Source organism: Streptopelia decaocto, assembly GCF_964273445.1.
Source record: "Streptopelia decaocto genome assembly, chromosome: 3".
NCBI lineage: Eukaryota > Metazoa > Chordata > Aves > Columbiformes > Columbidae > Streptopelia > Streptopelia decaocto.
Genome location: NC_138656.1, coordinates 53461075 through 53485975, shown reverse-complemented (window position 1 = coordinate 53485975; position 24901 = coordinate 53461075). Strand labels below are relative to the sequence as shown.

General features: G+C 39.5%; 1 protein-coding gene across 5 annotated transcripts; it reads left to right on the top strand.

Moving 5' to 3' along the window:
- Positions 1 to 54: 54 nt before the first annotated feature.
- Positions 55 to 24455, top strand: LATS1 (large tumor suppressor kinase 1). Of its 5 annotated transcripts, XM_082047240.1 has the most exons (9): positions 57 to 839; positions 4807 to 5315; positions 8944 to 9094; positions 10924 to 11388; positions 12253 to 12452; positions 17191 to 17773; positions 18803 to 18985; positions 19223 to 19329; positions 20362 to 24455. In XM_082047240.1, the coding sequence occupies exons 2-9, from the start codon at positions 4965 to 4967 to the stop codon at positions 20875 to 20877; spliced, it is 2556 nt and encodes an 851-aa protein (XP_081903366.1). In that variant the 5' UTR covers positions 57 to 839; positions 4807 to 4964; the 3' UTR covers positions 20878 to 24455. The 5 variants fall into 5 exon arrangements, with proteins under 5 accessions (XP_081903365.1, XP_081903364.1, XP_081903363.1 ...); XM_082047239.1 differs by having other exon boundaries at positions 55 to 839; positions 8944 to 9079; positions 10927 to 12452; XM_082047238.1 differs by having other exon boundaries at positions 55 to 839; positions 8944 to 9079; positions 10924 to 12452.
- Positions 24456 to 24901: the final 446 nt, after the last annotated feature.

Sequence of the window (24901 nt, the reverse complement as noted above, 5' to 3'; positions counted from 1 at the left end):
CTGGGGATACAATTTGAAAGATGGAAGGAAACCTCAGGACTTGGGCAGCAGCACATTAAGCTACAAGGTTTTATATGGCATTTTCCATCAAAACCGCGTTAGAGTGCACTTTACTTCCACGTCAAGGAAAACTGTGTTCTTGATCGCTTGCGATAAGGAAACCTTACCTGCTCTGGATCCCTGCTGGGGACAGGGCTCTCCTCTCTTCAGGAAGGAGCGCACGGAGTTGCCAAGAAGAACTTACTTCGAAATGCAACGTTCTGCCTGAGAAGAGAAACGGTCGAGGTGCATCTCCGAGGGATAAGTGATGGGTTTTCCTCCCTGGTAACTTGGGCACGCCGGTCCGCAATGAGTCCTTCCTTCAGGCGTTAATTGGATCACGGAGGCTCGGCAAAGCCTTTTTTCCCCTTAGAAAATCGGTATTTATCCCTCGATCGCGGCGCTGCCGCGGAAGGAAGAAGCAGCGCCTGCAGCCTGGCGGGGGGGAGGATCCGTGTGGGCTTCGTGGGGCTCCGTGCCCGGGGCGGGGGCCGCGGAGAGCGCCCCTGTGCTGCCGGGCTCCATCCGGGTCGGGGCTGCGGGGGGAGCGCTGTGCGCGCAGGGCAGGCTGGGAGCTGCCCATATCCGGGAAGCCCTCCGCGGCGGAGACACCGACAAAATGGCGGCGCCGAACTGAGAGGCCCGTGGCGGCGGCGGCAGGCGCTGGCGGAGGGACCGAGGAGCCGCTGCCGGCATCGCGGAGGGCCGCGGCGGTTGTCGCTGCGCGGGCGGGGCCGAGCCGAGCTCCGTGCGTCCACGCCCGGGCTCGGGGCACTGCCGCCGCCGCCTTCTCGCCGCAGGTAGGTCGGTTGTGCCGCGGCGGGTTGGGGGCGGGAGGCCGAGGCGCGGCTGCAGCGCGGGGACGACAACGAGCCCTCTCCGCGACGGCCGACCGGCGGATCCTGGGGCTCTTCTCGCCTCGTCGGGAGCGGGCGGAACGCGGCCGCGGAAGACGGTGTCGGCTCTGGTGCCCCGCTGGGGGTTGGTGCCTCCGCAGGCGGCTTCTTCTCGCCGGGGAACGGCTCCTCGGGAGGGGCGGGGGGACCCGCGCCCGGACACGGCACAAGGGCCCAACCGCCGCCGCTGCGGCCGGGGCTTGGGCGGTGCGGGGAGACAGCGCCGCACAAGAGCGGCCTCGGGGCGCGGCCTGGGGCTGGCTGGGCGGCAGGTGTCCCGCCGCCGGAGTCAGGGTCGGGGTGTTGGTGGTTGTGATGTGCCCAGCGCTCCTCCCGGTGCCGGGAGCCTCCTGGGCCGGGTGGTCCTTGAGGCGCCGGGTCCTGCTGTGCTGCAGGAGTTACCTTGGTACCTGCCAGTGCAGCTTACACTTTGGTCCTCGGTGGCTGTCCTGCCGGTAGCCATAAAGATCACTCTTGCATGCTCTGCAAATAACTGCTGCTACTGCCGCCGAGAATAACTAAGAGTACATTTGTACGTGAGAAGAGGTTATGTTTGACTCGATGATCCTGAAGATCTCTTCCAGCTAAAATGATTCTATGATTCTGTTCTGTGATTCTAAGAGCTGTATCCTGGTAAAGGAGATAGCAGAGTGTAAGAACGGAAACAAGCAGACTGAAGGCACAATGTTCCCAGTGTTCAGCCAGCCTTTGGTCGTTTGCAGCTCAGTCTTCGCTGAACATACGTGCTTGTGTTTATTTGCTAATGTCAGGGTTCAGATTTTTCCTCATCCTATGGAAACTTTTAGCATTTGAAATGCATCCTTTGGCAGATTACTTTATGACTCAGTGACTTGTTATCTGAAAAGCAGCTTCCTTTTGTCAGCTTGAAACAAGCTACTACAAATTTAGTTTTATATCTCCCAAATTCTTGATTTTTTTCTTTTCCTAGCAATAAAGTGTTGTGATGATGTATAAAATAAGTTATAAGAACAGGTACATGACAGCAAACCAAAATAGATTAATATGTGGCAATCAACACTTAATTGGAAACATGAGTATTTAAAAGTATGCTTAAAACTTTTGGAGATAAGAAATGTTACAGAGCTATTACAAAGCGGTGTATTTTTTTCCCCCGGAAAAACTTGGAACTCATTGACAGTTGCATGCATGTGTTTTCATTCAAATGCTTGTTTTTAAGTGTAATCTTTCATGATTACACTGTAAAAAGACAAGTAATTTTTTTTTTTTTCCTGTACAGTTTCAACCTGTAGAGGAATATACTTTGTCCCCATATGTTGAGAAGACAGGAAAAATACTTCAACTGCTTTAGGGAAGCGGCGAACTTCATCAGTGGAAATAACCACATTAGCAAATAGATCTGTCATTTACTTTTAATGATACAAAACTGCAAGGGAGAATAGATGTCAGTTCCCTTGAACACAGTTAGTGTTTGCTAGTTAGAAGTACAAAATTGAGGTAGGTTTCTTACCGAGCAGGCAAAACTTTCTTGCTTTAAATTATGTGTGAATGTCTGTAAGAGGAGGCGACTTTTGAATTTCGAGGTTTATATGTAAAGCACGTTGAACGGTAGTCAATGGTAATACTTGCTTTCTTGTACTTCATTAAACTGGAGGACCAATTTAATTTGGATTCTGGACAATTAAGACTGTAGTGTCACATACACATCAACTGCTATTAGCCAGCACTGCTGCTAAAAGAAACAACCCACCAAAAAAAAGCCCCTACTATTCATCTGGGTAAGTCCCTCAGCTTGATTCACTCTGTGTGGCCTTACGAATAATTATGCTGGTGCTAGTAAGTGGTGGGAGATAAGTGGACTGTCTGGTTTACACTGGTAAAGCTCTGCTTCTGCAAAAAAATTGTGCGAAAGTGCAGCTTTATTTTCCAAGACTGCTCAGTCCATATCCTGTTATACTACAGTTGCCAGCAAAATAATAGCCATCAAACACTCACAGCATCCCTTGTCTTAAAGTTCTCAAAGCACTTTAGAAAGAAATGCAATTCTCTCAGTCTTCCATCTAAAGAGGTTGGAGCACAAGCTGACTTCCGACACCCCACACCCCCCCGCCCCAGTGGTAGGCTCTAGGTCTCCTCATTTATGGTTTTAGTGTCTGTTAATTTAACATTGATTTCTCTGAGGGGTGTTATATTTGTTATATATATATATATATAAAAAATATATATTTGTTATATCTCAGCCACCTGTGATGTAACCATAAAGTGCATATTGAAATAGTAGGTGAAACAATGGTAAAATATGTAGATGTAGAATTTCTCCTGAATTCCAGGCTTTTGGGACTTGTTAAAAGGAATAAGTTGTGTATGGACATTTCTTCTCTCATTGGTATTTGTCTGAAACAAGATCAATACCAACTGTTTTATCTAGCTTACCCTGCCAGTGGTGGACTAGTGATTACTCCTAATTCTGACTGGGTTGGAACAAGTAATCCAGATCACTAAGCCTCTAAAATATCTGGCCTGGTTGTCCTATGTTTTGGGATGAGTTTATGCTGGACATTTCACTTTCCTGGAGGTGATGATTCTCTCAAGCATTAGTAGCATATATCCTTGAGCATATATGTGCTTGAGTATCCTGGATGACGAAAGAGTGACTTTTTGTAGACTGTGTGAAACTTAGACATCTGTTTAATTCATGTCTAAAAAGAGAAACACCTACATGCTGCTTTAAGAGACAAAAGATGCCTGCAGACACCTGAATCCTCAAAAATAATCCTTCAGAAAACTAGGAATGCAAATTTTTAACACTTGGAGAAACAGAAACAAGTAAGAAAGAACATTTCAGTATTGGTATTGCTGTTAGACGTGTTATAGTAAAGGAACAGTTTGAGTTGAGCCATAACAGTTACAGCCTTACAGTACTAATGAGTGCACAGCACAAATGCAGAGATTTGAGTTCTCTGCAGGCATAGGGTTCTTCCCTGATGAGTTAGCACCTTCAAAATGCAAACATTATTAATTTGGTTTTGGCAGAAAATTCTGTTTCCCTTACCACATGTCACAGCTATGCTTTCAGTGCATTTGATGCTGGAGTTGTTAAACAATTTTACAGTAAAAAAGTTCAATTATGTTTTATTTGTTTTCTTTCCTCTGCTTTCATATTCCTTCATGTAAACTAAATTTTAAAATTACTTAACTATTGACGAGGACTTGTCCAAGGAGACTCAAACTAAGAGACTGTGACAGCCTTAGGAAACCGAACCCTTAAACAGGTTTAAGTGGCAAATGGTACAAGAAATCATAAAGTTGCATGCGATGAACTAGGCAGGTATTTACTTTGTACATATGCGACTGCTAAAGGATGGATAAAATCGTGGTAATTATATACTCTCACTGGTGTACTTTGTACTTCTCACTTCCATCTGTTAGTGGAGCTTGATGTCAGAATTGTTGAACAGCTCAAATATCTGGTCCTTACTCTAGCTGAGTAGCAGAGTTGGCACCCTGAGCTGTGAAAGTGTTGATGGAGAGAATGTGAGTGGTGAACAGAGACAGCACCAGCAGAGAGGTGTAGGGATGCTGCAGCGCACACAGCAGTTTGTATCTGCTCTTGGAAGCCTTGTCCACCACACCACGTCCCTCTTTGCTCTGTCCACATCCTTTGCAATTCAGGACTGTTTGGACTTGAGGCACCTAAAACGTGTTCTTGTTAACGGACTGTTAAAAGCCCGGCACAGTTTGTAATTTAGGTTGAGTCTGAAGAAGTTGCTTGGCATGTTTTTAATAACTGTGAAGACAGTGCTGCGTGTGAGCGTTTCAGTGCCACCAGTGCTACATTGTGAACTCTTTCGCTGCTGTACATATAATAGGATTTTCTCTGTTTTGTTAACAGGATAGCAGTTTTGGGTTGTGACGCACTCCTGCACTACAGGAACCACGATTTAACGGTGAAGAGCCCCTGCTTTCACAAGTTCTCAAACAACCAGCCAGTCTTCCTTGAATTTTGGTGTGTGCAAGTCCTTGGTGGAGGTTGCATATATAGATGTTTTCATGAAGAGAAGTGAGAAGCCAGAAGGTTATAGACAAATGAGGCCTAAGACTTTTCCTGCCAGTAACTATACTGGCAGCAGCCAGCAGATGCTACAGGAAATACGAGAGAGCCTCAGGAATTTACCTAAACCCTCAGATGCTGCTAAAGCCGATCTCAGCATGGGCAAAATGTTATCTGAAGATCCTAGACAAGGCCGAAATCCCCCCAAATTTGTAACATATCATAAAGTTTTGCAGGAGATAAGAAACTCGCTTCTGCCTTTTGCAAACGAACCAACCTCAGCTGTCAAAGGAACATCAGAAGTTAATCGACAAATGCTGCAAGACTTACAAGCTGCTGGCTTTGATGAGGTGAAGTATTTTATTTTCAAGATATGGTGTTCTGCTAACTGTAAAACTATTAGTACGTGTCAGAGGAGGTGTTAATCATGGAATGTTTGAAAAGCATATGATAAGCAAAATAGCTTCTTCAAAATCTGATACGTTTCTAGTTAGGATGTAGTGAAACTGCTAATAATGGATGACAATTTTGCCTCTGACACTCAATGGAATTTTGGATTGTGCTCAGTTAAAATAGATTGATAAAGTATGGCCGTTCTAAATTGAAAGAGAGTACCACATATTTTGGAAATGAATTTTAATGAGCTTTTTACACCTATGGTGTATACAAACTCAAATTCTGTGGAGAAATAAATTTGGCTATCTGTACTTTACACGCTTTGTCGGATAGAGATAAAATAACAAGGTACATGACAGATCCAGTTGGAGAATATCTTCTCTGTGGTATGCTCTCAAGACAAAAATGTCAAGACTCTTGAAAACCTTGGCAATAAGTAATTATTCTGCTGTTATTTTCATTATAACAACAGGGAACTAAATTGTTCGGGGTTTTTTGGGGGTTTTTTTTGGTTGGTTTTTTTTGGTTTGTTTTGTTTTTTTAATTATTGACTAATCCTATTTCCATTCATTCATTTTAATAAGTGAAAGGAGTCTGAAAAGTGGTTTCCAGGAATAAAAAATTAGTACACTTATAGCTTCTATGTTTTTACTGGGACTTGCACATGGAAGTAGATTACACCTGTAATTTTCAGGCCTTCTCTGTAAACCTGAGTACAAAAGCAAGTTTAAGCAAAAAAGCAAACCAGTCATCTTTCCAAAGAAAAAGGCCCTGTTACTACAACAGGGATTGCCTTTGCAGGAGAGCACTGCTTGCAGTAGTGACCAGCTCAGGAGTTCTACTGGCTGTGATGCTTTGATATTTATGGAGAGATCTACCTCTACTAAGAGGAAGCTTCTCCAAAACTACCACCTGGCTTTTCTTCAGCAACATGTCAGTGTCAGGTGGTGATTGTGGTTTTACATGTTCCTTTCGCTCACTCAGATACACAGCCCAGGCGGTGTTTTCAGTAAGAATGAAAGAATTTTACAATGATAAATTATTTTGTAATACTTTGCTTCTGGTCTGTGGTTTGTTCCTGAGGTTGTGGTGGGGTTTTTTTTGATTGTTGTGTGTTTGTGGAATTTTTTCTGTTTGTTTTTTTTTGTTGGTGTTGGTGTTGTTTTGGCTGGTGGGTTTTTTTGTTTGTTGTTTGTTTGTTTTAAGTAGATTGGTTCTCAGATCCATTTTTATGGATTGACACTGCAGTCATTTTTACAAACTGAGGAATGATATGTGGCTGAAAAATAAGCTAGTAAGGTATCTTGAGTTAGTATTTTTGTTGGATCCTTTATCTTGAAGCCTTTTGCTCCTACCCTTTGTTCTTAGATAGAGCTGAGAATTCCCAGGACACATGCCTTTTCTCAGGCATGGTGCCAGCATCAGCCATTTCTACCATGTGTTAACTCACAGTTGTGTTGCCACAATAGTCCATATGGCATTGGCTCGTGAACACCACCAGGAACAGATATAGCTGAAATAGGAAAGCATTTTTCTTGGGGGTTATTCAAGATAGCAAGTAGGAATGAAATGAGAATGCATTTTGAGATGAGATTGTTTTATGGACTGGGTCATAGCTGGGATGTGTTGGCCAGCTGTAAGCGGCTAATTTTACCTTTTTATTATTTTGTTGTTGTTGTTATTATCATATTGGATGTCATCAATGTTCTGGTAATTCTTCCCACCCCTCAAGTCGTAGATATTACTTAGATGTTTATCTATCTGTTCAGCTGTAAGACTGTCAGTGTCAGGTATATGTAGGCCTGTGTGTATGTATAACATACATGTAGATAGTAATACATATATGTATAGTAATTATGGGAGAATAGTTCGTTATGTTTGGGTTTTTTTAAAAAAAAGAACAAACCACCCTAAATAGCTTATAGGAAATCTCTGTTGCTTATTATTAATAGGATTCAAGTGCAGTCATTGTATGTTCTGTGTAAGGTGATACTCTTCAAGACATTGAATACTTCATGTTAAATAAGTGACCAAGGTGTTTGTTCTTCAGTTAGGCGGGAGAGAGATCCTTTGGCTCTTACTCAGGTGCTCTAGTTATTGGAGGGGGAACCAAATTTAATCTCTTAAAATATTACTGGTTCTGTACTTTCAACGTGTATGCATCTTTATGGCTTGGTGATGTGAACTTGTAAGTTTAGGTTTATATATTGTATAATTATTTGCTAAAAAGACAGTAAATTTGGGGTTGAAACTAATTAACAAGAAAATTAGAATTGATAGGTAGAAATGAACGATGGGTCCTGTAAAAGTGTATCCAAATTGGAAATTAAATGTTCTGGACGACATAACCTTCTGCTTGCACAATAATCAAATAGCATACTGGTGCTGAAAAGGTATGTTTTGCAACAGATCAGTCTTGTTTATAATAGTAGAAGTCTTCGCAGACATAACTGTCATGAAGGAGCTATGAGATGAAAAGTTGTATCTGCTTTTTCCAACAATGTCAGCTGGTCTGTAGGCATTGCAGAGACCTTTTATGTATTTATTTTAAAATCCTTTTTTAAGGTTCTGCTCTATTAACCTGATTTAGTTATTGTTTCCAAAGGCTGTTTGTAATATTGTATGTTTGTAGTGTTAAAAATATACACAGGCATGGTGAAAGTATAAATGTGGGTTTGAATTTGACATTGATACTGACTGCTTCCCATCTGGGCCCTCTTTGATGGCCCATTGATTTTTAGTAGGAGGTGAATGCTGTAGTATGTAGGTAACCTGTTCAAATATAATGTGAACTGAAATGATTTTTTCGATATGACAAAGTATGTCTGTAACAAATCACTGAAGATGTTGTGCTTAATTACGTGGAGTTATGCTGTGGATTTGTTTCAGGCTGAGCTGTAACAATCCTGTGCAGTGCCTGACTTTTAGCTACCTCTGAAATTCTGCCTTTTGCCTGAGCTTGGTCTTGTGCAAGTTAGTGGAAAAACCACTGGTCCATAGTGCATTTTCCATTGACAGAGCTGGGATTGGCCATCAGATCGAAACTTGTTTGGACTTCTGAGAACACAGGGCCTAAATCTATTGGCAGAAATTCTGTTACTTTTGTGGTAATGTTGTCTTCATCATGAAGAATTCTTAGGTAGAAACTAATGGATATTTGTTGACAAAAAGTCATGCTGAGTTGAAGGAAAATGAGCAAAAGCCAAACTTCTGAATTTTACATTGGGTATTTTTCATAGAATGACTTAGTTTGGAAGGGACCTCTGGGCATCATGTAACTAGATGTTACCTGGGTAGTGTGTATAAGCAAACCGTTTGTACGAATAACAAAGTGACAAGATTTATATCAAACTACAATGCTTCAACACATCAGCTTTTTTTTTTCCTGAAGATCCGGACTGTATTAGTGTTTTGGAGGATCTGTTGTGGAGAAAACAATTTAAAATTAGTTTTGAATTGTTTGGGAGAAGTCAGTTATATACTTCAGTAAAATTACTGGAGTATATTTGGCTAAATAACTGTGATTTTTAATATATTCGTCATTTTCTTGTAATTCATTTTTTTATATAATTTTCTCTTTAGGATATGGTTATACAAGCTCTTAGACAAACTAACAACCGCAGTATAGAAGCTGCCATTGAATTTATAAGTAAAATGAGCTACCAGGATCCTCGTCGGGAACAGATGGTTGCAGCAGCAGCAAGACCTGTAAACACAGGTATGAAACCACCAGGTAGGTGTATCCATGGTAACTCAGTAACTCACTGGGTGTATTCTTATAGGTGAAAGATGTAAAATAGCAAATTCCTCGTTCATGTGCTCACAATGGAATGGAAAAGATGTTGAGATACAGTTTTTTGCTCTTAAATATAATGCTGTATCATGTAATTCTTCTGAAAGATAGGTGCATTTGACATGAATTTCTTAAACATTTCTTTTTATAACTGCATGGTTTTAGTATTGTATGTAAGTATTTTATACAAGGAATGGCATTAAGATCTCATTTCAGTAATTTTTGTCCCTCATTAGTGTGATGCCCATATTTTGTTCTCAGTGTCAGGTGCAATTTACAAGTCAGTTGTGAGCAATGAAATTTTATTTTAATTTTTTGTCTCTTTTCACACACTCTCCCACACAACAGTACAGTATGTATGTGTACTCGTGTATATATGTTATTTGTATATGTGTGTGTATATTTATAAATCATATGGCTACAATATTTGTATTTTAGGATGTCCTGTTTCAAGATCCCCCTCTATACTTAATTTTCTGCTTGGTTCCAGATTTTGTTGGTGTGGTCTGCCTTAAGGCAGACTTTGTTTTTATAAAAGTTAGGGGACAGCCTATAGCTTTAGTAGCAACAGAGTCAGAATTTAGCTACTTGCTGTTGTTGCGCTCAACACACACAAGCACATTTTTAATACATCTCAATTTTTTTTTTACCAGGTTTTAGTAGCATACACCTAAACAAAAACAGTAACTTTCAGATGCAGCACAATACTGAACTTCTATTTGACTGAAGTTGAGCGCTGAGCTGCTAGCCCTGTAAAGTTACATTTTAAATCAACCATATAGGTACGAGGAAGAATTAGTAGTTAAGAGTAGCAAAATGCAGCATGATTTTAATTTAGTCTGTGAAGCACGGTTAGTCAGTGCTTGTATGAAGCTGTTGGCTTAATGGCGTAATATAGCTGTGATTTTCATTGTTACTTGCATAGATATAGTAATTAACACATTACTGAAGATACAGTGACTTGCAGCAGTTACAGTACTGTGTTCACAGTAATAACATTATAAAAAAGCATGGTAAGACTGCATGTGCTGTCAGATCCTTGCATATTATTTTGTTTATATGATGCAAAATAACATCTGTAAATATTTGTAGAGTTTGGCTCTGTAAGTTTTATACAGTTTTAATTCTTGCTTCTATGCAACACTGTTACCCATAAAGACATAACTTTAAAATTGAAGTACTTAATCAGTTTCACATGCAAGGAGTATAACAATTTTGGTTGAACTGTATGCATACAAGGGTGTAAGCGGGCTGTTCGATTTTTACAGCATTCAGTTAAGTTTTAGTTTAAGAACACTTCATTTATTATAAGTGTTAAACTGGAAGGCATAACAACATGATTAAGCCTGTTTTTCTGTGCTATTGTTTTTTTTGTGTTTGTACTGAACATCTCTTCTGAGAGTTGCTTGTATGCATGATTAAAAATATATAGTATGCCTAATAATTTTGCATATTATTGGTTTCCATTAAAAATTGAGTGCATCTGTAACTGAAGCAAAAGGCATCTTCAGAAAATTGATTTCTAAAAGCTCTGATACTATAATTTCATAGCTTTTTTTTTCCTTATACTGTGTACTGAGCATATTAACCTCAGCATGCTTTGTATTACTAGACAGATAAAATTTTCATGTGAAGCACAGTGGATTATGCTGTGTCGGAGAATTCCCATCCGATTTCAGTAGTAATTAATGCAGAAGAATAAAATATTCAAAGCCATAAATAGAAATAATTTCTAATAGTATAAATGCTGTGTCTTCTTCTTGTAAAAGCAGGGACTGTACAACAATCAGTTAACCGCAAGCAGAGCTGGAAGGGTTCTAAGGAGTCTTTGGTTCCTCAGCGGCATGGCCCTTCCCTGGGAGATGCTGTAGTTTATCGCTCAGAAAGTCCCAGCTCTCAGCCTGACGTAGGAAGGCCATTATCTGGATCTGGCATTGCAGCGTTTGCTCAGGCTCATCCTGGCAATGGACAAAGAGTGAATCCCCCACCTCTACCACAGATCAGGAGCGTCACTCCTCCTCCTCCACCTCCTCGAGGACAGACACCCCCTCCAAGGGGAACTACTCCTCCACCTCCTTCCTGGGAGCCAAACTCTCAGACAAAGCGTTACTCTGGAAACATGGAGTATGTGATCTCCCGTATTTCTCCAGTGCCACCAGGAGCATGGCAGGATGGTTATCCACCTCCACCTATGAATCCTCCACCCATCAGTTCTTCCACGCAGGGTCAGAGAGGTATGAGCGCTGTCCCCATTGGCAGGCAACCAATCATCATGCAGAGTTCTGCCAACAGCAAATTCAGTTTTCCCTCAGGAAGAGCTGGAATGCAAAATGGCAGTTGTCAGGCAGAATTCATAGTTCACCAGAACGTGGTGTCTGGGAACTCAGTGAGTCGCCAGCCACCCCCATACCCCATGAATCCAACTAACAGGCAAAGTCCCACAGCACTACAGATGCAGGCAGGAGGATCTGCTCCTCCTTCAGTATACACCAATGGGAATCTTCCTCAGGCAATGATGGTGCCAAATAGAAATAGTCACAACTTGGAACTTTATAATACAAATGTAGCTGGAATACCTGCGTCCTGGTCACAGCCTTCCCCTGTGCAACCACAGTCATCACCTGGCAATGGGCATGACATACCCACATGGCAACCCAGTGTTCCCGTGCGGTCAAATTCTTTCAACAACCATCATGGCAACAGGCAGAGTCACTCTAGCAGCTCTCAGCCTTCGGCTACAACAGTAACGGCTATAACGCCAGCTCCCATTCAGCAACCGGTGAAAAGCATGCGGGTGTTAAAACCAGAGCTACAGACTGCCTTAGCGCCCACGCACCCTTCCTGGATGCCACAGCCAGTGCAAACTGTTCAGCCTATTCCCTTCTCTGAGAGTCCGTCTACAAACATGGCAGTTATGGCTCCTGTTGCAGAGGCTCCAAATTACCAGGGTCCCCCACCACCTTACCCAAAACACTTGTTACACCAGAATCCCTCTGTTAATCTGTATGAGACAGGACCCAAGCTCAACAAAGAGGAACCACCTGTTTTATCCAAGGAGGATGAAACTGAAAGGAATTTTGAATGTGTTGATTCAACAGATAAGGAAAGGAAACAAATTACAACATCACCTGTTCCTGTTAGAAAAAACAAGAAAGATGAAGAAAGAAGAGAGTCTCGCATTCAAAGCTATTCCCCTCAAGCCTTTAAATTCTTCATGGAGCAACATGTGGAGAATATACTGAAGTCACATCAGCAGCGCCTGCATCGGAAGAAACAACTAGAGAATGAAATGATGCGGGTAAACTGTTTTTCTTTCTAATTTTATGCCTAGAACTGTTCCTGTATTAATTTTAAGAAATATGTCTTAATTGTAGAATGTTTAAATAGTAGAGATAAATAGAACATTCTGGTATATTATAGTATTGAAGTCTATTATTAGTTTTTGTGTTTGAGATGTGGCAAGTTCTTAGATCTTTTGTTTACATACTTCGTTGTCTTAGAAATTTTTTAAGTACGATTTTTGCATCTCTAAATGTAGTTCATCTGGCTTACGTATGATAAGGCAGGAGCAGCAAAATAATTATTGCGTGAACTGAGATTTAACTCAAGGGCTCGTAACTTTTTGTTACAGGTTCTAGTTAATCCTGATGTTTGAGTTGTACGCAATATTTATTTTTTTTTTTTAAATACTGCAGGAACAAGCAAAGCAGGGACAACTGGTAGGCTGGTTAGTGTGTTTATATAGTCACCCAAACAGTGATACCTTTTATATTCTGCAGTTAGTTTCCACTAGCGATAGGGTTTTTTAAGTTCAAATTAAAAAAAAACCAGTATTTAAAAGTTAGATTTTTAGAATGAAAGAGATGTGGTAACTTTTGCCTAAGTGTTTTATAATCCAGGCTGTAAGGGTATCTATTTAAAACAAGGGGTGATTGAAAGGGATAGTGATTCTTCACCATGAGGGTGGTGAGGCACTGGAACAGGCTGTCCAGAGAAGCTGTGGATGCCCCATCCCTGGCAGTGTTCGAGGCCAGGCTGGGTGGGGCTTTGAGCAGCCTGGTCTGTGGAAGGTGACACTGCCCATGGCAGTGGGGGTTGGAACCCCATGATCTATAAGGTCCCTTCCAACCCAAACCATTCTATGAGTAAAAAACAGACATCAACACAAACATGTAAAATCAACTTCTTTGTGGCTACATGAAGTCAGTGGTCTATTTTTAGGATTTCAGTGTTGTACTAAACCAAATGAAAAGGGTAAAAACTGGAGCTGATGTATACATATGTCTTTTGAAAAAGAGAAAATAGTGAAAAGTAATGAAATAAAGATTTGCAGAAATGGAAATTTGAGATGTATTTTATATATATATTTCTTAACAATTGTAGTTGAAATTTTGACAGAAGTGTAATGTACCTTTTAATTCTGTGAAATAATGTGTTTGGCTTATGCCACTTTGTTCAATTGCTGTTTTTTAAATCCATCTTTTCTTACTCTTTGAAAATTCTAACTGTAAGCTGTAGTGTTTTATAAGTGTTTGCTTAACCACAAATATGTAAATGTTAGCAAGATTTCTTCCTGGAACTCTTTCTAGATCTTTATTCTTAGTCTTCTCTCTTTCCTTTTCACTTCCACTAACAGCTGATTTAAACTGTTAAGGTGTGGGAAGCTTTCCTGAACTCTGTAGCCTCCATCCCTGTGTAGACAAGTAAGATTCTGGAGCAACAGTATTTATTAAGAATAGCATGATCCCTTTTTATAGGGCTTTGCATGCAATCCTGCATCAAAATTAAGCATGAATTTATTTTGACTACTTTTCAGTACCTAAATGTAAGATTATAATTAATGTTGATTTGCAAACTTCACTTTCCCTTCTTACTGTGTTGTGTTCCATGGTATTGCAAGCATAAGTATTACTTATATGAAAGCACTAATAGAACTTTTCTTGATATTTTTCCCGTGCATTTAAAGCACCCTAGTAAATGTCTTTTCTTACATGAAATGTAATTTATAATATTTGTATTAGGTTTGAAGTTGAGATGTTTAAATACAGGCTGAAGGATGCAAAATGGGGTCTTACGCAGCAGCAGACCTCTCCTTTTTCATGAGGTTATAGGAGAGGAATCCCACAACAGTGAAGTTTATTTTGGGTCTTCATGAGAAGAAGAAAGGGAAGTTCAGTGGGATTAAACAAGTATTGAATCCCTTATTTTTCTCCCCTTTGGTAGGAATTTTGAAAGGGAAAAAAAATAGCAGAATGCATCCCTACAGAAATACCTACCTTCACAGGATGCTGTATTTCTAGCATATGTGATGTATTTCTATCCTATCAGGTTTCCTAGAGAATAGGATGAAACTGCCTCAAAAATACTTAATTTAGATATATGAATTTGTCCATGAATTATGATAGATGTTTTTGTTGCAAAGAGAAACTTAAGTCATTATTTAAGGCACCGCAAGATGAGAAGGGAGCGAAATGAAAGCAAATTGTGTGATACCATAGAACAATTCAAGAAGCTTTCCTGTCTGGCATTGACAAGAAATAGTTGGAGGTGTATGTGCATGACTTTTGTGCAGCTGATAATGCTGGCTGGTTTTTGGTAAATGCTGGAGCTGAGGAAAGCTCTAGGGAAATACAGCAAAGCAGAGTGCGATCAGTTTATGATTAACATTTGTTTTAGTGGATGGCACAGGAAAAAGCGAAGATGGGTTGGTGAAAGACGTGACAAATTGTAGTACTTGGGCTGTTTTTTGTAACAAAACTGTTAGGATGCAACAACTAGAGAGCACGTACTAGAAGGTAAAGCTACCACGGTTTTGGAGACTATTCGTATATCTTGCCGTGATTAATTACTGTACTGGGTCTCACTCCTTCTAGGGTTTTGTTGTCATCTAGATTATGTTCTTTGCCAGTTTTCTAACTGATCAGTGGGGTTCAGTTTGTGTGCAAGTGAGGCTGTACTGAAGCACACTTCATGGTTCGGATGGGACTTGAGAAGGTGGCCTACCATTCTCTGAACATTAATAGGGTCAGGTCTTCAAATGTCTTCTTGACATTTGTAAGTCTTCAAAAATCCCTCCTGCATTGAAGTGTGCCTTACACGTTCATTCACAGAAAAGTGAGATGTTTCTGTCCTGGAAGACAATGCCTGAGTATTCCTGCAGTAATGTGTTGAGAAAGACACTTTCTTGATTCAGAGTAGGGAGTAATAGTCCTGACTACCTGTCTGATGTCAACAAAAAATAGTTTCTCAAATTTGAGACAGCCTTCCCCATTTAAATGCTACTGAATTTATCTTTCTTGTGAAGTTTGTTTGGATACACGAGCATTTTGTATGCATTTTCCTAGTTGCATCTCCTTTGGATCTGTTTTTGTTATGATGCCTGTAAGAAAGTTTGTGTTCTAACAGTATTTTCTTTAATAGGTGACATATAGCATCCTGAAAGCATTTTTAAAATACTGAGTGATATCCAATTGATATTTTGCCTTGCCTTTTTTCTCAGTCACATCTCTTGTATTGTGTTTCAAGTTATGTTTTAAGTTAGGCAAAGTAGAAGTCATCTATTAAAATGTAGTTTATACAGGCGTAGACTAGTGGTTACCTAATCCTGATGGTGGTCTTGAGTACTGCTATCCAGACAGTGTCTTACACATTGAAGCATTAAGGACATGGAAGCAGCAAGTTTTGGTATCAAGAATTGATCAGATTTGACAGTAAGAAACTGAAAACTTGCAGAGTAGCACTTGAGTAACAGTTGTGATGTTTGCAGGGATTCAGTTTGGCCAGGTTCAGTTTTATGATCACAATGTCCAGGGCAAAATAAGAAAATATACTTTAGGTTGAACTTGGAAATCATAGCTGTAGGATAATGATTTCAGGCTAGCTAGGCAGATAAATTAATTGAGATGCTATGAAAAAAGAAGTATATCAGATCTTGAAAATGCTGACAGAAGACAAAAGAAGGAATGAGCTATGTGGAGGTGGTTTCACAGAGAGGAGTATAACAAATTAAAGATTCTGAATGGCACTTTAAAGGAGTTGAAGCCAGCAAAAATACACTAGGAGGAACCTGGGTTGGAATATGTCAAGAATGCTCAGAGTGGTTCTTGTAGATAAGGGTTTCCACACTGTAGGTGATGAGTAACATGGGGCCTTTGAGTGTTTCAGCTATCAGAATGTTAGTGGCATTGAGCAGAACACCGTGGATGTTCAGTCAAGATAGGGGTATGCACATAGATGGGAGCCAAGAGCTGATATGGTGGGTGGAAGTGGGCTACTTCAAAGGAATTTCTCTGCTCAACTGGTTGGTATAGAGAGTGGAGAGCAGGAGAGAGAGTGTCACCAATGTCTTGTTAGAAACAGGTGGGTTATGCGATAAGAGGGAAGATCAGGTCTTGGCTTGTGGCAGAGGCAGGTGCTTGGTGTGGGTGGATGGTGGGAAAGAGTGCCATGTGGGTCTGGTTTGTGTTGCTATGAAGGGAAGTATGAGAGTGAGAGGGACACATAGTCCCTCCTGCAACTGGAATTCCTCTGACACAGTCAGGATGTTAGTGACTTCTGCTCTAGCCAGTCTAGGGAGTGGAAGCCTTTCCCACAGCAGCTCCTTAGTTAGCCCTCAGCAACTTACTGCTTCTGGGCACCTCTTGGCTTGCTTTAGCTTTGTAAAGAGAATCAGGGTGGGACAGGTGATGCACAGTTACTCAGATAAGTGTTATCTGCAGTGTTTTTATCAGTAGTTTTTAAATTACCCTTTCTCTCCTGGAGAACACAGTCCCTTCTCAAGAACCTCCTGGTGCATGGCACCTCATGCATTTTGCTGTTGAAAGTGATCACGTTTTGTTTTGTATCACTCCTGTATGCTTTCATAGAATCCTAATGTATACATTTTTTAAAAGGCAAACCAAAGCCCCTTAAAGTATTGTTTCCCATGCTGTATATAAGTATTTGGTTTGCTTTGCCTAAGTCTTGTCATTATAAGATCAGCACCACAAATTAAGAGTACTATTCACTCTTTGGATTTAATTCTGTTTGCTGCACAGGTTGGATTGTCACCAGAAGCCCGAGATCAAATGAGAAAAATGTTGTGCCAGAAAGAGTCTAATTATATTCGACTAAGAAGAGCTAAAATGGACAAGTCGATGTTTGTAAAAATTAAAACCCTGGGAGTTGGTGCATTTGGAGAAGTTTGTCTAGCCAGAAAAGTGGATACTAATGCTTTATATGCAACAAAAACTCTGAGGAAAAAAGATGTACTGCTTAGAAATCAAGTTGCTCATGTTAAAGCTGAGCGGGATATCCTTGCAGAAGCAGATAATGAATGGGTGGTTCGCCTGTACTATTCATTCCAAGATAAGGACAATTTGTACTTTGTGATGGACTACATTCCAGGAGGTGATATGATGAGTCTCCTAATTAGAATGGGTGTCTTTCCAGAAAATCTGGCACGGTTCTACACAGCAGAACTGACTTGTGCAGTTGAAAGTGTTCATAAAATGGGCTTCATCCACAGAGATATTAAACCTGACAATATCTTGATAGACCGTGATGGTCATATTAAATTGACTGACTTCGGGCTCTGTACAGGTTTTCGATGGACCCACGATTCAAAATACTACCAGAGTGGTAAGAGAAATATAAAAGGTTTATTTGTTACTTTGTTGACTTGTCATTCTTTGCAAAGAATTAAATAATACATTAGTAGAAAGATGACTGTGCTGTTTCCTTTCTGAATTATAACACATCTAAAAATATGCCTGCACACCACTCAAATTACAGAAAGCAACGTTTAGTTAGGGAGAGTTTTTAAGTGTGAGCGTTGATTGCGTAAGGGACAAGGAATGCTCTAAGTTTGTCCCACTAGTGGCTTCTGAAATTTGGAGACAGAAAATCACAGTCGTGGCAGGGTAATTACATAAGCAACAACCCTGACTCTGTTTTAAAGATAGGACTGATGTTTCAAATGTAGTTGTTCTTGAAAACTCTGCCGCGAGTTCAGAGTGTCTCCTGTACTTCCTTCTAGTGTAACCTATTGACTTCTGAGAAAGGTTTAAGTAGGCTTTTAAAAATCCTACTTGATTACTTAAAACAACAGTTAAAAAAATAGCAAAAAATTTCACAGTTCTGACAGTGGTAAAATACAGATTTTGTAATAACCTGGTTTTAATTTAAAAAAAATAAAAACATAACCTTCAAAACCAAATTTGAATGTACTTTCAACTTGTATTTTATAAAAATATAATGTATCTTAGGCCAGACTGTTACACAGTCTCTGGAGAGAAGTTGAAGATTTAAAATCTGATTTTATTTTTTGATGCTTTAATTTTTTTTTTCTATTTATATAAGAGCAAGAACAATATACATCCTTTTCCTCCAATGTGATTATGTTTAAGAAAAACTGAACAAAAAATCAAACTTGATACTTTCTCTTAGTTATGTCAAAAATTAACTTAAAAAACCAATGTCCTCAAAAGTTGGTATTTTGTATCATAAGCAAAACATCAAAGTCCTGACGTTGATGATATTTTGAGCTCTCAAATTGTGCGTTGAAACAGATTGTGTCTTATAACAAGAGATCTTATAAAGAAAATTTCATACTAGTTAAGAACTAAAGTAATCTTCCTGAATTTTGGCATCTTTCTCACTCAATTACAGGTGATCATGCACGTCAAGACAGTATGGATTTCAGCAGTGAATGGGGTGACCCAGCAAATTGTAGGTGTGGAGATCGGCTGAAGCCACTTGAACGCAGGGCTGCACGTCAGCATCAGCGCTGTCTGGCCCATTCACTTGTTGGCACACCCAACTATATTGCGCCAGAAGTATTGTTACGAACAGGTAATGCATTTGTGTACTGTAATCTCGCTGCAAAGTATATTCAGTTTGCTTCATCTTCCTTACACCACCACTTTTCCCAAGTGTATAATATTTTCGCAAAAAATAAATGGTTGGTAATATGGAAATTTTAAACAAGTATTTAATAGAATTCTCTTGTAAAACTTTTTTTTTTTCCTTAGAAATACAAGATTAAAATTATACTAAGGCTTTGACTACCTTGTTTTGCCTTCATTTCAGGTTACACACAGTTGTGTGACTGGTGGAGTGTTGGAGTGATTCTCTTTGAAATGTTAGTGGGGCAGCCTCCATTCCTGGCACAAACTCCACTGGAAACACAAATGAAGGTAACTTTAAAAGCATTGTATTAATAGTCTGAAAAAGCAGGCTTGAAATTTACATAGTCTGTCTAATTTGTAATGGAATCAAAGGTGTTGTTTGCAAGTGCTGCTCTATGCAAGCATGTTACAAACTAACAAGATTTTGAACTTTACTGTGGCAGTGCACTTAATTTGTAAAGGGACTTCAAGGATCACGTTCTTATCTTTTATCTGGTCATACAATAAACACACCAACTAAAAATCACATTTCAGGTCTCAGATGTTCCCTTTCACTTTCTGCAGCTATTCCAGTTATTATTTCCACTTTCTTTCCTTCTCCTCTTCCAGCATCTGGGTGTTCTTTTCCCACTGCTTAGTTTTTGTGCCCGCTTACCTGCACAGGGTTTCCTGTGGTAATGTATCTGCAGGTGCTCAGCATGCAAAGGCAGAGGAGCAGCAGATGACCCTGGCTGTTCAGGGTCATTGGCAGCTTAAAGCCACTGGTGTCTTCCTTCCTGAGAAACAGCTGTTTCAGAGAAACCACCAGGACAATCTTCTGCAGGTTGCAAATGCAAAAATGCAAAACTGCATTCAGCTTGCAACATATTAGTTGGCTCAAATGTAGTGCACTGTTGATGTGTTTGTTTGTTTTTTTTTTCCTTAAACTTTTAATCTGTTCATCTTTCCAGTGGATCAAATAAACCAAAATAAACCAACCTTCCCCTCTTCTTAAGATTGTGCATAATCTCAGGTTCCAGGCACTAGTTTTTATGGTATCTTTGTTAGGTTACAGCAAGGGAGCTCTGCGCCAGACTCTAGTTTAAATCTGGAATGTGAATAAACTTTACCTGGATTTTGCCAGATTTACAGACAAAACACTCCTTGTGTTTCTGAAAGAGCAGTTTCACATTTTCTCCTCTGTAGTGCGCAAAGACTTAAACGTGTTGAATAATTCCATTGTGGCTGTTTGGTTTTGTTTGTGTTTTTGTTTTAATTTTCACTATATTTTTTCCTTTTTATGAAATTGTAAACAGAATAACACCTCTTTTTTCTTTAAAGGTTATCAACTGGCAAACTGCACTTCACATTCCATCTCAAGCTAAACTGAGTCCAGAGGCCTCCGACCTTATTATTAAACTCTGCCGCGGGCCAGAAGATCGTTTAGGCAAAAACGGTGCAGATGAAATAAAAGCTCATCCGTTTTTTAAGACAATTGATTTTTCAAGCGATCTACGGCGGCAGTCTGCTTTCTACATTCCCAAAATTGCTCATCCTACGGATACGTCAAACTTTGATCCAGTTGATCCAGATAAATTGTGGAGTGATGATGATAAAGAAGGGAACAGAAATGATACACTTAATGGGTGGTACAAAAATGGAAAACATCCTGAACATGCTTTTTATGAGTTCACCTTCCGAAGGTTTTTTGATGACAATGGCTACCCCTACAACAATCCAAAGCCCATTGAGTATGAGTATGGTAGTTCCCAAAACTCAGAACAGCAGTCAGATGATGATGATGATGATGAACAGGCAGGTAGAGGGCTTCAAAATCGTGATCTGGTTTATGTTTAGTAGAGGAATAAAGATGAAAAACTAAGTAAACTTATTTTGCAGCTGCAAATTTTGAAAATTCTATTCTCTTAAGAGAATTGAGAGGAGATTGTTAGGGTAAATACGTGCCTGCCTTTTTTTTTTTTTAACACTAAGAAAATCGTGTCTTCTGTTTCCCTCTCTGTACGTTTTGTTTCCCCAGAATACAGAGAAATTATTCTCAAATGTTAATTTATTCCAGCATTGTTAATTGTTTAATTTAGAAGAGAATTGTTGTTAGGTGAAAAAAAAATCACTTGAATGTTATTATCTGTTCTTTGTACTCTAAGTACTCAAAATAGGAAATAGTGATCATTATTTTTTTTCCTAAAATGATGCCTGTTATCTATTTGTACATATACTGAATAATTTTAGAAAATGAAGCTCTGCTGCAGAATTTTAATGGCAGTTTTTCCTTGCAATGACCAAATATAAAATCTGCTTTATACTAATAAAGCTCTCTGATACATTTTTGAAGAGGAAAAATAAAATTAAAAGAGGTTGCTGTATCCTCACTTCTCACTGTATTTAGGCTGATTATTCACAGTGTTGGAAAAACTAAGCCATTTGTCTGGTGAAATGTTTCCACCTGCTGAGGTAGTGGCATAATTCTCAACTTTGGAACAAGAAAGTGTCAGTCTTGGCTATAGTATGATTGTAAGGTGATAAAGCATTAGAACTAGATTTCTTAAGTAGTAATTGAATTTGACATTAGTAACTCTGCAGCATGTGGCTGGTACTCTCAAAGCAGAAGGACTGCTCACTCAAAAACAGCTTCTCTCCTGTCATCAATTCTCTTGTGAAGAGGAAAAGAGCTGTAGGAAAAACACTTTCTGAAATCTAGTATAATTTTCTGACTACAACCAAACTGTAAAGTGTGTATAGTTCTGCTTTAGGTAGAACTTTTAGTTTGAAAAATAAATTTCAGAACAGTTTATTATAAGTTTGAGATAGAAATGGGAAAGGATTATAAATTATGGCTTTTGAGATTGTCGTGAAGGCCAGTTTCATTGGGCTTTAGCAGTTTTCCTCCTAGTTCCACAGACAGTGGGAAGTGCCACACACTTGTCTAACTGAGCCACCAGTACAGTTTCAGTGGTCAGTCTTCCACAGCCCAATTTAGAACACAATTAGGAATTTTGAGCTGTGTTGCTGCCTTCTGCATGGCTGTTTTGATGGTGTCCTGCAGGAGGTGAGCAGGCATCCCATGAGGTCCCCTAGTGGGAGGGCACTGAGCCTGGTGAGGTTACTGGGAGCAGGGATGGGGGTAACCCTCCAAGCGACTTCCTTGAGGCAAGACTGGGAGTTAGAGGTGAGAGGCAGAAAGGATTATTTTTCTCTCCTCCTTTCTCCTGAAGCTAACAGAGTGGTAAAGAAAATGCACTATTTTTAGTAAATTTCCCCTTTGGAATTGAATTCCAATTGATAATCTAATAATGGTGCATCACTGCTTTCTTAAATTATTGTTTGTGCCATTGCACTGGCATTGTGACTATCTAAACATTGTTAAATTGATGTTCATAGTTGTTCTCGCAGCAAACACCAGTTACTTGTTTACTTCTCTCACCCAAGCTGGTTTAAGAAATTCTTGTGTGCTTCTGACCACTTGTTCTCTTTCTGTGTTCCAGTTCAGTGTCTCTTTGTGCCAGTGCAACTGTCTACAGTACTGTGCTAAATACTGGATCAGTGAGAAAACTGCTTGGTGTTTAGCGTTTGGAGGTTTCTTTCTTGTAAGTGTGCTCATTTGAGTGATCCAGTTTCCACTGTGGTCCAGAAAACTAGTTATATTGGCATAACTGAAGGAGGAGTGAACTGAAATAAAGAGGGTTGGCAGTGTGGAAACTACTTAAATGGACTTTGTCATAGGAGAAATTATTAATCAAAGTTCACCCCTCTACTGTGAAGTGCTTATCATGGTTAGAAGATGGTTATGAAAAATTATTTTCTCAAGCAAGTAGTAACTTTCTCTAATTGAAATGGGCTTATAGCTTAATAAGAGTTCATGTTCTGTCTGCCTGTTCCACAGCTGTTGAAATAGAATAGCTTTTAAGATTAATTTCACTTAGTTTAAATATTATAAAATGGCTGCAGTCTATAACTATTCCATTTTCTGTATTATGTAAAAAAGTTTGTTTTCCATGTAAATAAACCTGTAAAGACTATCCTCCTTCATAGTAAGTATCCCAGTAAAACTGGTCTACTTATCTTGGAGTAAAGTATAATATATTACTGGTCAAAGGTAATTTAATCAAGCCTGCCTTACCATTTGTGAAATGTGCAGAGCAAATAATGTCAAGTCTTCATTAAACTGACTGTTAAAATTGCCTTTTTATCTATGTTTCTCCTCTGCCTGCATTTTGTGATGTTACATTCCTGTTTAACACTGTGGTCTTTAGCCAACGTGGTGGTTTTTTTCTTTAAAAAAAAAAATAAAAAGGCCCTGTAAAGGAATCATGGTTCTATAAAAGCAAAAATATTAGATATTATTTTACCATTTTGAAACAAATACAGGAAGAGCTCACATGTTTAGAATTTGGTAGATGCTTCTGGCATTTTCTGTTGTCTTGTGTTAGAAGTTGTAATATACAGTGTTTGGATTTTGCCAGCTATATGGTGCAGTGTTATATATTTCCTTGCAAAAATGCAATGTGTTACAGTCCAAGTTCTCTGAGAAAGTTAGTTATACATAAATGTTGTCGCAACTCTCCAACATGCTATGCCTTACCCATGTTTTGAAACTTCATGTTTCGTACATAGATTCAGAGTCTATTGAGATTCTTCGTAGCTGCTGCTTAAAACATGGGTGTTTCACTGGTGACCTGTGATGGGGATTGGTTTGTACAGGCAGTTGAGAAGGGAGGCTCCTCACCAGCAGCTGTGGAATTCTGCAGTAAGTTTTAGTTCAGGTTATTTTCACTTTGTAAAGCATGAAAATAAATTTCTCTTTATGTGCCCTTGTACACATATTAATTGTATTTATGAAATGTTCTATAATCCTATAACTGTACTGTAAATACTATTTGATATTCAGTGGCATTCTATCCTAGGGCAGGCCCTCTCGCTGTATCTTTTCTATCCTCGATTTGTAATAGAATCTATAGAATATATGGCTAGAAAGTCTCTTTGAGACTGATGTATCTTCTGCTGTTGCAAAGCTGTGAGTGGGAATGATTTATTTAGACTCCTTTTAATATTATTCAGCTAATAGGCAGTGCAGTGGGTATGTTATCAGATGATGCTGCTGTCACCCAAGATACTATTAGGTTTGGGTTTCACATGTCTTTGGTGTTTCAGATCAGACCTTTAATCTGTTTGCTTTAACTCATCCAAAGCAAAAAGATAATAAATTTTGTCAATGTTGTAGTAAAATGTTTTGAATTCCTTAAGATGCTTTTGATAAAGGCACTATTCAAGTTTACTGATTTATATATATCTGTATAGATATATATATAGATATATTCCATGTGTGTATATGTATATATAATGTCTTTTTTGTATTATAAATATCCTTCTGTCAGTTCTTTTGCATCCTCCAATTAAATACATAGACCACCGCACAATTCCGCTTAAGCAAATTATTCATTTATTACATGCCTAGTTAGTAAACTTAACAATCTTGCATTATCTCACGGCTGTAGTAAATTACTATGGTCTTTTGAGTATTCTGTACTTGTCTCTGTTGTGACATGGGCATCCACTTTTGCCAGATCTCTGCATACCTGTAGTCCAGCTGCCTGTGTAGCATGTGGTCTTTGAATGCCCACTGGTACGTTTGGGTTTTACAGGGTTGCGTGGCACTGGCTTGGACCATAATCTCAGAGTCCCCTGATGTTTGTATGGAAAGAATGTGTGTCTTCTATGCAGACTTTCCTAGTCAGTACCCTGGCGTGTCTGTCCCCTTCATGCAGGAGTGCCAGATTGCCTGTTTGTATGCCTGTACCCGATAGCTGAGGAGCTGAGGCTTCCTTGCCCCTGCTGATTACAGCGAGCATGTTTGACCTGGGGG

Bases quoted from the DNA above. Each gene is read 5' to 3' on its own strand.
- LATS1 (XM_082047236.1), top strand. From the start codon at position 4,965: ATGAAGAGAAGTGAGAAGCCAGAAGGTTATAGACAAATGAGGCCTAAG. The intron at 5,316-8,943 runs GTGAAGTATTTT...TTTTCTCTTTAG, and splicing joins AAGCTGCTGGCTTTGATGAG to GATATGGTTATACAAGCTCT. The intron at 12,453-17,190 runs GTAAACTGTTTT...TTTGCTGCACAG, and splicing joins TAGAGAATGAAATGATGCGG to GTTGGATTGTCACCAGAAGC.